Source organism: Enoplosus armatus, chromosome 12 (genome assembly GCF_043641665.1).
Source record: "Enoplosus armatus isolate fEnoArm2 chromosome 12, fEnoArm2.hap1, whole genome shotgun sequence".
Lineage (NCBI taxonomy): Eukaryota > Metazoa > Chordata > Actinopteri > Centrarchiformes > Enoplosidae > Enoplosus > Enoplosus armatus.
This window is the reverse complement of record NC_092191.1, coordinates 23,621,158-23,637,665: the sequence shown is the minus strand read 5'-3', so window position 1 is coordinate 23,637,665 and position 16,508 is coordinate 23,621,158. Positions and strand designations below refer to the sequence as shown.

At 43.7% G+C, this 16,508-nt stretch overlaps 2 protein-coding genes across 2 annotated transcripts in view; one reads left to right on the top strand and one right to left on the bottom strand.

The window, feature by feature from the left end:
• The window catches only part of vps8 (VPS8 subunit of CORVET complex), a 48,996-nt gene extending 46,963 nt beyond the window's left edge, over positions 1–2,033 (top strand). The window contains exon 45 of the mRNA XM_070915575.1: positions 937–2,033. Within this exon, the coding sequence (XP_070771676.1) occupies positions 937–1,062 (126 nt within the window). The 3' untranslated portion in view covers positions 1,063–2,033. The remainder of the gene's footprint in view (positions 1–936) is intronic.
• A 4,084-nt stretch (positions 2,034–6,117) lies between these two features.
• On the bottom strand, positions 6,118–14,021 carry kcnk18 (potassium channel, subfamily K, member 18). The gene is made up of 3 exons (XM_070916632.1): positions 13,793–14,021; positions 13,486–13,632; positions 6,118–6,953 (listed from the first exon to the last, which is right to left on the bottom strand). The coding sequence occupies exons 1-3, from the start codon at positions 14,019–14,021 to the stop codon at positions 6,118–6,120; spliced, it is 1,212 nt and encodes a 403-aa protein (XP_070772733.1).
• Positions 14,022–16,508: the final 2,487 nt, after the last annotated feature.

Below are 16,508 nucleotides of genomic sequence, written 5' to 3'. Positions count from 1 at the left end.
AAAAAAGGCAACCCAAGAGATATAACCCTTGCCCCCTGTTCTCGGGGGTGGGAGATCCATAAAAACATCTTAGCTACTGAGTAACAACATGTGAGACCATAAAATACATTTTCCATGCTTGACTTTAACAAAGCACGCTTAAACTTCTGTGTTTAGTGAGGCGCCTGCAGGCACCGAATATATGTATATATATATATATGTATATATATATGTACTGGGCGCAATGGGACAGGGTATCAGAAAAGCCAAAACAGCTCGACTCAGGCCAGTGATTATAAGATGAGTGCAGCAGCACTAGGACAGAGAAAAAGTACAGATAAATAGAGAAAAGCCAAATAAAAACAAATAAAAATAGAAACTAAGTACACAAGAATAATATAAATGATGATTAAGTAATGATACGTAGTGTTTGTATTAATATAAAAACATAATATAATAACAGTATAATTAACATAATATAGTACTGCATAATACAGTATGGGGCATGAAATATAATATGGTATAATACATAAGAAATATGTTAAATTCTATATGTTTTAGATGAGCAATATTTGCATATAGAACCTGGATGAACTGATTGTTGTTACTCTTGAGCACATACACAGGTACTTCGTGTGTGTGTGTGTGTGTGTGTGTATACGCTTGGGAGGGAAACATACAGGAGCAACCTTCGTCTCCTCTTCCTCACAGCAGCAGGCTTTTATTTTTTTATTCCCAGCCTTCACCCACCTCACGGAAAATGTATTCTACTGTGCGGTACCACCAGGGGGCGCATATGGGGTTCTATGCACCGTGGCACAGTGGCTGGGCGTGGAACGCTTTACTGTTTCATCTCGTGAAGGACAAGATGGTCCAAGCATGGCATAGAAACAAATAAAGGCCAATTGTAATTGCTCTTTCTCTCTCTCACTCTCTCTCTCTGTCTTTGTCTTCCAGTTGTCCATCCTCTCAGACCTCTACCACTGCCATAGCAACGAGAAGACAGGGCTTCTAATCCCAGCCCAACCAGGAACAGAGAATTTCCAACTTAAACTCTCTCCTCCGCCCCTGTTGGAAGAGTAGCACCATGACTGGCTTGAGGACGGATTTTACCTTCACTTGTCCACGCTTGAGTGAAGACAGGACATTCTACTTTAATTTCCCCCCTTGCCTATTCTACATCGGCGTGGATTGTACTTTTCCCACTGTTGTATTTGATACTATCTAACTATGAAATGTTTATTTCGAAAAACAAACGCTTTAATATTGCTAACATAATTCTGCCGAGTAGCTTTTAATTTCCGTCCAGCTGGCTGAACCGTCCTGCTGTTGACACGTTTATTTTGGAAGATGGGCGATGATACTGGAGGTTCATTTACAAACAGTGAAAAAAGACGTAAGACATGTTCGCCTCCCTTATTTCAGCACATTAACATGAAACGCCGATCGTAACTTCTTTAACGCGAAAAGTTACAGCTCGATGATTGGCTCGTCGGCTTCTAATTGACGGTAATAAATGACCTTTGTTGGAAAAATCTCCCGTCAGTGCTTTTTTTCCCCTGAGACACTAAAATTTATATCAAGATCAAAAGTGAAGAAAAAAGGTTTTTGAACGGTGCACTTTCACTCATTGAAGACGGTAATAGAGAGCCATGATAACGTGAACTAGGAAGAGAAGGGGACAAGCTGAATCTTCTGGGGGATGAAGATCCAGATCATTACTTATTGTCATGGTTTGCGTCCAGGTTCTTAAGTCTTAATGTGCTGACAGCACTGGCATGTGTGACATTAGACACATCTAGATTGTAACTACCTGCGTGCTGATGTTAAAGAACGCTGAGGTAAACAGTGACAAAAGTATTGAAGTCCCTCATCTTATGCTTCTGTAAGGTGTCGGACCTGTTCTCTGTAAATTCACTGATTCAAACTGAACGCGCACATAAAACCATGTAACCAGCGACCATGTACAATATTAACCATCAATGTTTATTCTGCATTGTGTTAGATGGCAGCCAGCTGTCATATATCATGTAAGAGAGATTTGAAGTTTTTAATGTGGCATTGTTTCCATTAAATCTGTATGGGTCTGTAAATGGATTGTGAATGGATGAATGAGACCTGATCTGTAAAGCACTTTGGGAACCGTTAAGGTCAAAGACTGCTATAATAAGTGAGACCATTTACCATTTACCATTACTGGTCTGGGAGCAGTTCAAGTCCCTTGAGACGGCAGCTTCCGTAATCACCTGGGGACCAACCCTCCAGTCTATGGATGGGATTGAGACCGCGGTGACAATGGCCGACGTGAACTCCCTTGGTGGAAAGTATGCACTAAGTATATGCACTCGATCGACAGTAACTCCAGATCAGGTGAGCAGGACCCAGAGAGCATTTGAATATTTCCACTTTCGCCTCCACCTTTTTTCACGCAGAGAAGGTCCGTGTTTTCTCTTGATGTTTACATTTAAAAACCTCGACCAGCCAAGTCAAGTATGAACTCGGATGCTCTTCTTCAAATGACAAGATTTCTCCAATTTTGTAGTCGCCCTCTAAGCAAGCTAGCATATAAATATGTGATTAAGAATAGCGTGATAAATGTCTGGATTCAGAGAGGCAACATGGATAGAGTTCATGGGGAGTTCGGAAGCTTAAGGTAGTAGAAGAAATGCACAGTTTGCACACCTTTTCTATCGCTTTTCCACAGTTTTTCCCAACTTGAACGATGTCTCGTTTAGGGTTCTCCTATGCAAATGCTGAACCTGCACCCTAACTGTGTTGATCCAACCAATGAGATCCTTGTAAGATGCACTATATGGACAGAAGTATTGGGCCACTCCTCTTAATCATTGAATTCAGGTGTTTCATTCAGTCCCATTGCCACAGGTGTATAAAATCAAGCCACCTAGCCATACAGTCTGCCTTTACAAACATTTGTGAAAGAATGGGTCGTCCTAAAGAGCTCACTGAATTCAAACGTGGTACTGTGATAGGATGCCACCGTTGCAACAAGTCAGTTCAATTCCTTCCAACTTTGTGGAACTTCATATTAATGCCTATGAATTTGGAATGGGATGTCATAAAAGCTCCTGTGGGTGGCCCAAGTGAACAGTCCTACTGGACCACTGAAGCACTGGTTTAAAAACAAACAAACACTATTATCCCCCCAAGCTAATGTTGGTGAAGGAATCAGCGTCGAGGTTATAACTCCTCAAATGTTTGCACTACAGATATCCTGTAATGGTGGATACGTTAAAATGATTTTTTTTTACGTACATTTTTGCTATTGATGGTACTGTTGTTTATATTCCTCCTTGATTTTGAATAATATAGATCTTTTCACATCTATCCTAGAATACCATGAAAAACGCTCTATAAATAAAATGTATTATTATTATTATTAGAGGTCTCTTGTGGCCAAATCACGCAATTGCATTTCTAAAAAAAACTCTTTGCACAAAGGGGAGAACTAGTACAACCTACCTTTATATTCCAAGAGGACATTTCAAAACAGGGTGAAACACTGCTGAAGACGTTCCCTTTTTTTGCTGCAGTACATGTACAGCACCTGTCCACATTAACATTCAGATGACACCATCACCATTTCCTTGGCAGGGTCCAACCTTTAACCATTCCAGTACTTACTCGTAGAATGTGGTAACGCAAAATGTGCTTGAATGAACAAGGTGCTGTAAAGATGTTCACTGCACCTGCCGTTTAAGCTCCCCCAGGAGGTACGTTGTCTCTTGGGGCTTGGGGGACAGGCAGAGGAGAATGGCTCGTCATCCGCCCGTGTGGTGGAGCCACTACTTGTGCCAGGCTGTGCAGACTCCTTCTTCTTCACATGCCTGTCACTTTGTAATAAAGGCATAAAATGCCACAAAAAAAAAACAAACAAAACAAAAGCAACATTCAATAGCAATGTAATCTGCTTTTTAATGTCTTTCTGGTGTTATTTAGACCAAGTTCATGACAAATGTGTGTGTGTGTGTGTGTATCTTTGTGAATGTCTTTAATATTGTTACATCATGAAGAGACAGCAGCGAAACTAATAGTGTTCAAAAGTCAAAGAAAATTCATTCTTTCTGATTTAACTTGTTCAAATACAAAGAACTGAACAAATAACCTGAGGAACTCTGACAGGATTCACCAGGATTTCTTACACACTCTGTCTTTTATCACACAGTAAATAATAATAATAATAATAATACGCAGGAAATAATAAGTTGTTTTAGCAGCCACTCCTATTTTACAAAAATAACAAAATTAAAAGCAAGGGCTTTGTGTTAAAGTTGCCCCCCCCCCCCTCCACACCAGCTTCTCCACGACTCACGACTTGTTTTTGTTGTTGTGTCGGGAGGGGGTGGGGGGCTGGGGGTGTGTGTGAGTTCAATCCCTGTTATGATCAGCTTTGACACAGATTCATTACGGTTTTGCATCATCACAGTGCACCCTACTATTATAGTTTCTTTACAGATGAGTGATTGTCATGTGTCTCTTCAGTCTGCTGAGCGGACTATACTAATAATGTTTACCGCAGTGAAACATAATTATACAGTGGTCCGGTGTCTGCGTGTCAGAAATATGAGCAGCCATCAGGCTTTTGAGTTAATGCCGTCTTGCACTGTATCTTTATTTATCCATATTTGGACAAACTACCCGTGGACGTGTCAAATAAAACGGTTTTAGTGGCGAGAAAGTTTGACATTATACAGTATGTTTATAGGGTGACAATAGGTCGCAACATCACACACACATAAAATGTCCATTAATCCGTTCCCCTGGTGCATGCTGGGAAGCTTTCCTGCACGCCCGCCATCGAATCGGAGTATGCACAGTTCCCACACGCACACACCTTTTCAGAACTTGATCTTACACATGATTTGATAAATACCCCCCTGTGTCAGTGTCGAAGGCGGGGTTAATCATGTAACATTTGTTTACGCTGAGTGTGTGCGGTCAGCCACGTTCATTTGACATCATGTCACTTAGTAAAGATCAAAAGAATAAACGAAACTGAATTTAAAAAGGCATTTTATTCGATTTTCCTAGAAGGGAGTGAGCAGTGGTGAAATGTAACTACGTGCATTTACTCAAGTACTCACTTTAGTATGGTGGTTCTGTTATAAATCAAGCTATTCAACAGCAAGTACGGCTGAAACGATTAGTCAATTAATTGAAGAATCGATCGACAGAAAATGAATTGGCATCTGTTTTGATGATCGTCATTAAGAGCCATTTTTTTCCCGTAAAAAAAAACATCTGATGGTTCCAGCTTCTCAAATGTGAAGACTTGCTGCTTTTCCTACGAATGCTGTTAACAATTGTGATGCATTCAATTTTATTCATATGGCGCCAAATCACAACAAAAGTCATCTCATGAGACTTTACAAAATAGAGCAGAAGTCTAGACCGACTCTTTATAATGTTATTACAGAGACCCAACAGTTCCCACCGTGAGCAAGCACTATGGAGACAGCGGCAAGGAAGAACTTCCTGTCCTTTTTTGGACTGTTGGTTGGACACAACATGCATTGCGAAGGTGTCACCAAACAATCAATCGATTAACGGAGAGAAAATAATCGGCAGATTAATCCATAATGAAAGTAATAGCTGCAGTCCGATACTAAATAGTTCAAAATGAGCTCCACCTCAACAACGGCTTTTACATTAATGCATGAGTAATAATAATCTAATGTTATAATATGTAATAGTGTAACAGTCACGGGGGACATGTTTCTGCATTGAGTACTTATATTAAACTTACATACTTTTGCTTGTAACAGAGTATTCGTACAGCGTGGTGTTAATACTTTTACTTAAGTAAAGGGCGTGAATACTTCCTCCGACTTATAACCAAACGCCCACCCTCTGTGGTGGTTTAAGGCCGTACAATTGCAAGAATGCCATATAGTACTACTTCTTATTGACAGGAATCATTTTGAATATCACCCTCCTTCGCTGGACAAAAGCTTTTGATACATGCACACTTTTAATTTTGCCCATGCTCGCAACTGAACAGCCAGCACAAAGAACGCACTGGACAAGTTCCCACGGACTCCCGTTTCGGGGGCCCGTGTCAAAACCAGGACTGTGAGCTTGTACAACTCTTGGACACGAGGCCGAGATTCTCCTGGTGACTTAGTCGTTCTCGGCGTTTCTGAAAGTCTCCATATTTCCCCTGCTGATGAACTTGATGCATTGGCGGTAGCAGCTTACAATCCGCGTCTGGCTCAGCTTGAAAGCCATGGACATGATGGCCATGCCGACAATGATGAAGAGCGAGGTGAGCATGAAGTACTTGGGATGATTGGGTACAATGTCGCCAAAACCGATGGTAGTGAGCGTGATGAAGCAGAAGTAGTAGGGGTCGAAGCCCTTGAATTCGGTCTCCCACAACGGCAAAATCAAACCACCAAACAGAATGTAGGCAAACACGAAGAAAAGGATCAGTACAAAGGGTACATCCAGCATTTCCATTCCATCCCCTAACCCTGTAAAGTCCCATATGGCATATCCTTTAGGTGGTGGTGGCAGCTGGTCTAGCTCTGGGCACGAGAGGGCCCGGAGCAGCGGGCCCTTTCTAAGTAAATTCTCCCGGGCGAGAATCTTCTCGAAGATCTCTTTGTTGTTTTGGAGCTGGGTGGACTTGTGCCGTACATCCACCTGGCTGTGCAGCACCTGCCGAATGTCGAGGGGTTCACGGACCACAACGTCGTGGCTGAAAACAAAGGTACCGTCCTCCAGTGCCCGGAGGCTCATGTCCCCTGCCCTCTTCCGAGCCTTCCACGGTGGCCAGGTGTGGGAGTGGAGGATTTTGCAGAGGGTGTGAATGCGGACGTAGGCTCTGGACATCAGCAATGCGAGGAAGTCTCCCACATCGAGGATGACCAGAAGCGTGAGGGGGATGCCCACCATGGCATACAAGACGCACACCACCTTACCAGGCAGGGTAACTGGAAAGATCTCCCCATACCCTGCAACAACAATGGAGAAAATGGACACTTCAGTACTGTGAGACATCTCAAATCCTTCTAGGGGATAAGGACAATCAAGGACACACTCAAACTGTACTCCTAACCACAGCAATCACATTAGATGTTACGTTTAATGGACCTGGAAATGCTGAACCACAGGTGTAAGAATGTTTCGACCAAAAATAAATTATTTGTAACAACATAAAGTGTCAAATTCTGGAAAATATGACCACCAGCTCTCTAAACCGGCCTTTCATTCATCATGTGCTCAGTGGAGTTTACACATACAATTTAGAATTTTATAGCAATGGATTACATACATGAAGTACATAGTCCTTGCAAACATGATCGTGTGGTTGGTTCGCACTATTTCACATCAAACCTGATTGGTTCAGTTTCAATGAACTCAGAGTGCCTTTTCCCCGTTTGGCTCTGTTTATTTGGGGTGCTGGAAATTGAAAAGCTGGGAATTGAACTCCGGTGCAGACCAAAGAACCGAACCGAGACCACTTGAAAAGGTGGGTCCTGGCACACAAACCAAAATGGGCCAATCACAGGATGGCAGAAGGTATGCGTTTTTAGCATGAATTCAGCAGCTTAAATCCTTCTGCTCGTCAAGAAAGTCATCTCATAAGTGATCTGTATATATACGATATGTGATCTGTATAGGCAAGATATGCATTTAAGTGACAGAGACCTGTCGGATACAATATGTCAAGAATTTTAAAATACTGATTTTTTCACTCGAATGCCACTCCTATAAAAAAGAAACATCTACATTTAAGTATCATTCCTGTAATATTAACACTGTATTCACCAAGTTCATTGCTTGGAGAACCTTGAACACAGTGAACGCTTGCTAAAAACGGCAGCCAAGCAGTGCAAAAAACCTGAGAAGTCAGATGATCAGACAGGCGAGAAACGAACCGAAGAGGAAACCGAAAGGAAAGGAAGCGAAGGCGAACTGTATGTTGTAAACATCCATCAGTTTTCAGACCCACTTCCTATGCCAGCCACAGTGCAATGATTCGATTATTACCTACATATTGGGTGCACTCGGTTGTGGTTTTACCACCAAATAAAAACTGGCTGAGGTCTGATTGTCTGACCACTTGTGTTTCTTGTCTTAAGTATAACGTTATCATAACAGGTAGAAATGACTATGAAAATAATACCCTAGTTGTAATAACCCGGAACTATCCTTTAACTTGCTTTTTGTCAACCCCCCCCCCAAAAAAACAGCAACAGATAAATATACACTCATGCTAATCCTAATTCTACCTTTTTACGGCAACAACAACAACAACAACAACAACATGTCCACCCCAGCCACTAACAAGGAAGCGGGACTGGGAACACCACCAGGGAGTTCCAGAATGGGTCAGCATGGTCAGGCCAGCTGAGTCAACAGTACTATTAATATTCTTACTCTTTGTCATTCTCGGCATGCATTTCCACATTGTTTTGTACTACCATGTTTCCATATTGTTTTTGTGTTTTTATTTTGACATTGTCATATTGAAACCACTTTGTCTTCGTCGGTAGGACAGGTCAAGGGACACCATTCAGGAAAACCTCTAACAGCCTCTAAAAAGGTTTTTGTGGTGGTGTAAAAGGCATTCTCCTCTGAGGGTTCTGTGTCTTCAGTGAGTTCAGTGGGCTTCCTGTTGCTGCTAAGCCATTAGCCATTAACTGGCCTCCCTTAACTACTTATCTGTAAGTGAATGTAGACTTCCTAATGTATCTTCACAAGGTTCTCACGCATCAAATCACGTCAGGAAAACTTCTCATATCCACGCCGATTACCAGCTCTACGGTCGCTCACATTCTTGTGTTTAAATTTTAAAGATAGAAACACCTGCCAATCACAACCCAACAGAGTGGCCCCCCGGACACATTTATTCCATACTTTATTGTTTGAGTCCTCAAAAAGAAATGATAGCTCTAAAAGTAGGCTACATACAAAAGGAAAATGCTAAGCACGAAAGCTACAAGCTGCTTCTAGTAACACAGCCCAAGATACATTTGTTCATGAACCAAAGTCTGGTTTACTTGTCAAACAGTCGATTCGAACTAAGCCCCCCCCCCCCCCCCCCCCGATAGTCATAGTTTCATCATAGTTTAGGATAATAGGGTGGCACCTGGCCACTCCCTAGGCATGCCCCTGCAGATGATATAGAACATAAAGGAAAAAAATCATTTGAAAGTGGATCACTAATAAGTGAGAAAACCCCCCCACAAGCAGTGGAAATGTAATCTAGACCAAGAGTCTCCAACCGTCCTGGCGTCTCTGGGGGGCTGCACTTAAGCACAGTGGTACTTTGAGCTAAATGCTAACATGCTGACGTTTAAGCCCCACAGTTCATCTTGCGGGACACATGAATGCATGTACAACATTTCATGACGATCCATCTAATAGTTGACCAACCGACCAACACTGCCATCGCCAAGAGCACCGCGAGCATGGCTAAAAAACAAATAATAAAAAAAAATCAGAATGAGTATATACTTGTTTGAAACGATGATGCTATTCTGTGGCCATGGAGTCATTACGAGCCCACCTCATCACGCCACAACTGAGGACTCTGAGGTCCTTGTTTGAAATATGGGTGTTTTAGTGATGACGGGGGGGCCAGTTTATAGGCTGAAGGATTTTTTTAAAACAACAAAAAGAAACAAACTTTGTATTTAGATCCTCATGTTGGGGAAACAATGTCATAGAAAAATACAATTGAACTGTGTAGTGACTTTCAATAAAATGAATGGGGATAACTTCTTCGGACGTGTGTTCTCGGTTGAGAATAAACCAATGTCCAGTGCGCCGTGCATCTTTGGATTTTGGGATCTATTTATTTACAGGCCGACGTACCCATAGTTGATGACAGTGACGTTTTCTTTCCTTTAATTCCAACACAAACAGCTCACATGCTGACGCAAAGACGCGCTGAGACGCTAACACGGAGTCTCATCACCTCGGGCTTTTCTATGTTAATGCTCCACCTGGTGTTCAACAACCAAAACTGCAGGTCAGGATAAAACAAACAACAACAACAACAACAAAAAAAACTGCTGGCTCCAACAACTGCTAACTATATAAGAGGAAAAAAATAACAAATATGTGTGGTGTTGGTGGTGTGGTTACTTTTACTTTTACTAAAACTTTTCCAGCCAATAGTGAAGTTCACTGGTTGTAAGGCTTTTGGCCATTATAAACCATCCCCAAAAAAAATATTAATATAATTTTAGTCATCTGCAAAAAAAAAGAAAAAAAACATCTTCAAAAACACACATACACTGACCCTGACGTCAATTTCCAGAAATATTCACATGTATTCAAACGGTCACGTACAGACAGAGGAGGTAAATACTTCTGAGCAAGCACATTCTGTACAGATGCAGATCAGCTCCTGGACGGCCGGGCCGACTAGACTAAGTGCGTAACCAACGGGACATTAGCCCCACAGGGACTAACATGCAGCGACCGTAAGCCTCTCAGTGGCTCAGATACTCCAACCATCCAAAGCATGAAGCACCCATCATGGAGTAACTTTGGTCGGTAAGTCAGCATCGGCGCAGTCTTGCTGCTGGAAGGTTTTACGACCCACTTCCACTCCCCGCTAATTGGTTTATGATGGCGCTTAATGCGGCGGACCCTTGACGTGGGACTCGCAAAGGGAGTGGAAGTGGGGAGAGAGAAGGCGTAGGCAGGGGTGGTTTGAGAAAGGCCCGATATCTCATTATGTATCAGGCAGGCTTCCCTTTGTTTCCTGAGGAGGTAGTGAAACGCATCAGTGAGGATGAAACAGATCACATGATCTGAACGTCACTGCCATCACAGCTGCAATCCCTTGTGTTCCGATTGTTCGGAGTTCAATGAAAACAGCGCTTTTGGAGTTTTTATTAACCACGACAGCGGCGTGTGGCGCTTGGGATGGCAATGTTGGTCGGTCGGCTGGCCACCACAGAAATATCTATAACAGTTACTGGCGGTTACATTTTGACATTCACGACCCCTTCAAGACGAATCCCAGTGACTTTGCCGTCCCCTGACTTTTCCTCTAGTGCCACCATGAGATTGTGAAATATGTCGAAAAAATTCTTTTTTTTTATTTGCACGTTACCCTCAGAGGTCTCGGGCTATTTTGGACTTTTCTGAATACTTTGCCTTTATACACCAGTGTTTGGTATCTTTTTCTTCTGCACAACATCACCTGTATGACCTGACAATTATTTTTGTTCACTTTGGCGCACTGTCTCAGCATGTTGGACCCATAAAACACACAAAACGCATCCAAAGTGGATTTTTTTTTTTTTTTTGTGCTTGCAAAATGTAAAACGCAGGTTGCAAACATGACCTGAGAAAGGTCAAATTGAGAAAGTCGAGATCATATCAAGCAATACACAACTACCGTACAAAAAGCAGGCGTAGCCAGAGGCGTTTTCTTCTTCTTAGCTCTGCCGCTCTTTAAAACAGTTGAACGATAACACAGAGAGCTACAGATCAGGCCTTTCATTCCCAGAGTGTGAGGGCTTCCCAAATAGCGCACTCCCACTTCCACTTCTCCGCTCAGCTGGCGCCTCCCCCACTTTCCCTAAAAATGTTCAGCCCTGCCGTTTCATCATGCGTTATCAAAAAAAAACAAAAAAACGGCTAAGATATTTAAACAATTGCAACGTCTGCCCCCGTCCCATCTTTGCGCACGCGTAAGCATGATTTCATTTCTAGGCGAATCAACATATCGGTTTCACACATCAATGTAAATGTGAGCTAATGAGCTCATTTTCATCTGCAGTCCCTGGGCGGGCTGTAAACCAATTAGTGCTCCATGTCGTCAATGCAATACTTCGACTTCAAGTGCTGCAAAATAATACGATACAATAACACGGATGCATCACGGGAGTAACCATAACAATGAGAGTATGTACAGACGCGTGCTAGAGACGAGGCAGTAGGGTCACTCCTGACTGCATGTTCGGTTTGCTTTAAGCCACATCTTAAGTTGTTGAAAGGGTTAGGTAATCGGTACGCTCTCTTAATTCAATATGTAGACTTCTCTGACTGAGAAGACTGTTTGACCAAACTTGCTCGGTCTGTATTGTATAACACAGTCCCCCTCTGGTAGTTTCCCTTGTTGCCCTGCTGCTGCTATCCTTCGCAGTGGGGGAAGGGGTGAGCCCGTGTAGTAAGGCCTAAAAAATGAGGCAAGCAACTGCAAAATGTTTTACATTGAACAAACTTTTGTTCTTTTTTTTTTTTCTGTCAGGCATTTTTAGCGTCCGTTTGCAAAACGAGCCAGGCTGAAGTAGATGGCTGCCTTATTAACATGCTTTTGAGTTAAACAAACGTGTCATATTGAAAAGGTTCCATGTATTGAGTGTTAAAGGGCTTCTTTTTTTTTATTTTTTATTTTTTAATAAAACTGAAAGCCTGAGACAGAAAACATTATTATTATTATTATTATTATTATTAGACATCAAACTCTGTTCTATGCCCTTCTTGTACACTGCACACCAAGAAGACGCCTTTATCCATTTTTCTTTGTATGTTACAAACAAAAGTACGAAACTGCTATAGATCTGATCACTATTTAGCCTAGCAAGAGATCCATGTGTTCACAATCACAATCTGCTCATTAGTTCAAATGGGGGGGGGGGGGGGGTGATGAGGAATAGGTCTGAGTTAAGGGCTTGACAAGACACATGTCTGTTCAGTTTTAGCATGCTGAAAATGATTCAGAGCGCCAAAGGAGGTAGCAAAGGCCTTTATATTTTCTGTGTATACATTTATTTTTGTCCCCCATATTTTTTATATCTGTATTCCTTATTTGTATATTGTTTTTCTTTTTAAAAAAATACTTCTAATTCTTATTGACACAGTGCCTGTCTGCTGTGTGTTTCTGCACCTTTCTGTCTTTGCTGCTGTGACTTGTAAATTCCCCCGCTGTGGGATTAATATAAAGTCTATCTTAATCTTAATCTTAATCTTAGCTCATGCCGTGCCTTAACCCCCGAGCCCACGTGATGAACTAGCTCGTAAACGCCTCGTGTTGAAATGGTGCAGCAGAGGCCGCACATTCTCCCACATTCTCCGCAATGCCACTCGACCGTTTCCTTTCCTCAGGCCCTCCCCTTCCCGCCAGGTGACCCTGCAGGTTTTCCCACCGGGCCGGGGTTATAATTCCCCTCCAGGTGGCGTCTTCGAGACCTGCGACGCGTTTGCGGCCGCCTTTGCCGATGCTTCTGCGGGTGACCGGACCAACGTTTGCCATGTTCCTCAAATAACAATAAGATTCTTCTTCTTCTTCTTCTTCTTCTTCTTCTTCTTCTTCTTCTGTTGTGTTTTACCGCATCTGCTGGACCGTCCCTTGCCCCCACCCATGCTGGCATTGCCATGGCATATGTAGCAGCACGTGTGAATAGTGACCGGTCACTGGCCATGCCTAGTTGTCCCAGTAGGCTCATTTAAGGGGAACTATATGGCGGCCCGGGTGGTGGTATGGTGTGTGGTATGACAGGCACACACTTGACTTACCAACTGTGGTGAACACAGTGCAGCAAAAGAACATGGAGCCAAAAAAGGTCCACCTGTTAGGTCTCTGGAGCCATATGGACTTGAAGCCATTTTGCATCTCAACCTCCACTTGCTCCGTTATGTATTGACGTGTGTGGGTGGCGTTACCTGAAAATAAAGAGAACACCTTGATTGTGGGGCAGATGAATCGGGACTGGGAGTAATGGAGCCATTAACATTTCAACGAGGGAGTGCGCATGCCTGGGTCCAAGCTTAACGTATCAGCATTGGAGTGGAAAGAAAGTATTCCAAAAAGCAATGCACTTACCGGTGAGGTTCTGGACGGTGCGGACAATCTGGCCGAGGAACGCGTGGTACTCCTCCCGGGTGGTGGACACGCTCCCTCCCTCGATGTGCTGGAACATGAGCGCACCCAGCGCCGCGTACGCCACCAGGGACAGACACAGCAGGAGGTGAGGAAAGAGCCTCCAGAAGCGCGCCGCGCATTTTCTGGACTCGGCCTTTGCGCTTATTCCTTTCTTCACCGCCACTGACATCTTTCTTTCTTTCTTTCTTTCTTCTTGTTTTCCCCTTGGATCTTCCTCCTCCTCCTCTTCTTCTTCTTCCTCCGACAGCCCTGTCTAGGAGAGCGCGCGGCTGTGAGTCCGTCCGTCCGTGCGTCAGCGTGCGCGGAGGCTGCCGAGCCAGTGAACGCACCACGTCCTCCGCACGCGTTGTAGTCCAGAGAGTAGTCCCTCTCCCCTGACAGCTCCTGCGCAAACATTTACGCCACAGCGGAAGTCAACCGTCAGAGCGAGATGAATGGGAGAGGTGTTATACCAGTAAACCCATGGAGCCGGCAGAGTGAGCCCAGTGAGAATCAACTCTAATCTTAGTTTAAAAAAAAAATAAATGGATGTTTGACCTCTTCAGCTGCTCGAAAAGTTATGTAAATAACAATAATCATGTTTTAATGTAATCTAAAAAGTAACTACAGCTGTCAAATCATGTAGTAGAGTAAAAAAAACTACCACATTTCCTTCTGGTATGTAATAGAAGGTGAGTTTGAGCTTTGAGTAAATGTGCTGTTGATGGAGGGGGGGGTCCCACTTAACTGCGAAAGCAATTATGCCACTTTAATCTCGGAAGACAAACGCTGTTGTCGCCCCCCCCCCCCTCCCCTCCTCTCTTGTCAAGCCCCAGAGCCAACAGGTGCTGCTGCAGGATTGCTATATTTAGTGAACCACGTGTGGGCCAATAATTGTGAGGTCAGGGAACAACTGGGGGCCTCTTTCTGGAAATACCTCGGGACTATTAAACATGCGGAGGCATTATGTTTGGGACGCTGTTTCTTTAAACAGTTCAGGTCAAGTTCAAGTCTCTGGTCAACAAGGTGTACTTTAGGCCCCCGTAAAAGCCTGAACCGTGAAATGATTGCCAGGAAAATTCGAATTTTATTTGGAAAGTGGAGTGCTTATTGAACCTTCTGACAAATTAAAAAAGAACAGTGCCAGACCTCCAGAGCAGTGTGGTCATCCTCCTGCCCGGCTCCATCTACGTCACCAGCAATGCAGGCCAGACCTGCTCGGCCCCCCCGTCTGCCCTGCCTCCGGCCCGACTGCCTGAGGTCCCCTGCTCCACCGGTTCCATTCTCCAGCTCCCAGGCCTCTTGCCCCTGCGCGGGACAGCTCAGGTGAGGGGAGTAAGGTGATTGCACGGGATGGGAGGCTCTAAGGTCAATTCAATTCAATTCAATTCAATTTCAATTCAATTTTATTTATATAGCGCCAAATCACAACAAAGTCATCTCATGACACTTTACAAAATAGAGCAGGTCTAGGCCGACTCTTTATAATGTTATTACAGAGACCCAACAGTTCCCACCATGAGCAAGCACTTTGGCGACAGTGGCAAGGAAAAACTTCCTTTTAAGAGGCAGAAACCTCGAGCAGAACCAGACTCTAGGTGGGGGGGGTCATCTGCTTTGACCGGTTGGGTTTTAGGGAGAGAGAGAGAGAGAGAGAGAGAGAGAGAGAGAGAGAGAGAGAGACACACAGATAGACAGACAGACAGACAGACAGACAGATAGGTAGGCAAAGATGTATGGCAGCACTAACAGTAGAAATAGCTGTAATATTAGCTGAGATTAATAATAGGAGCTTTAATAGTGACAGAACTACGACTAAACATAATAACTGTAGTGATGAGAGTCAGGCAGGCCCATGGCAGTAGCACCCAGGCGTACCAGGACCACGATCCACAGCGACCTACGAGTCGACAAAGCACAAAGAAACTCCGGGGAAGAAATAAAGTTAGTAACATGCATTGGACTGTGATGAATGTGCAAAGATGAAGAGGGAGAGGAGGAAAGCTCAGTGCATCATGGGAAGTCCCCCGGCAGTGTAGGCCTATAGCAGCATAACTAGGGGGCTGGTCCAGGCAGGCCTGAGCCAGCCCTTAACTATAAACGTTATCAAAAAGCAAAGTTTTAAGCCTACTCTTAAAAGTAGAGAGTGTGTCTGCCTCCTGGACCCAAACTGGGAGCCGATTCCACAGGAGAGGAGCTTGATAGCTGAAGGCTCTGGCTCCTGTTCTGCTTTTGGAGACTCTAGGAACCACAAGCAGCCCTGCATTCTGGGAGCGGAGTGCTCTAGTGGGGTAATAGGGTACTATGAGCTCTTTAAGATATGATGGTGCCTGACCAGTAAGAGCTTTGTAGGTGAGGAGAAGGATTTTAAACTCTATTCTAGATTTTACAGGGAGCCAGTGCAGAGAAGCTAATACAGGAGAAATATGATCTCTTTTCCTGGTTCCTGTCAGTACACGTGCTGCAGCATTCTGGATCAGCTGGAGAGTCCTCAGGGACTTATTGGGACAGCCTGATAATAAGGAATTGCAATAATCCAGCCTAGACGTGACAAATGCATGGACTAATTTTTCTGCATCTGTTTGAGACAGGATCTTCCTGATTTTTGCAATATTACGGAGGTGAAAAAAGGCAGTCCGTGAAGTTTGTTTTACGTGGGAGTTAAAGGACATGTCCT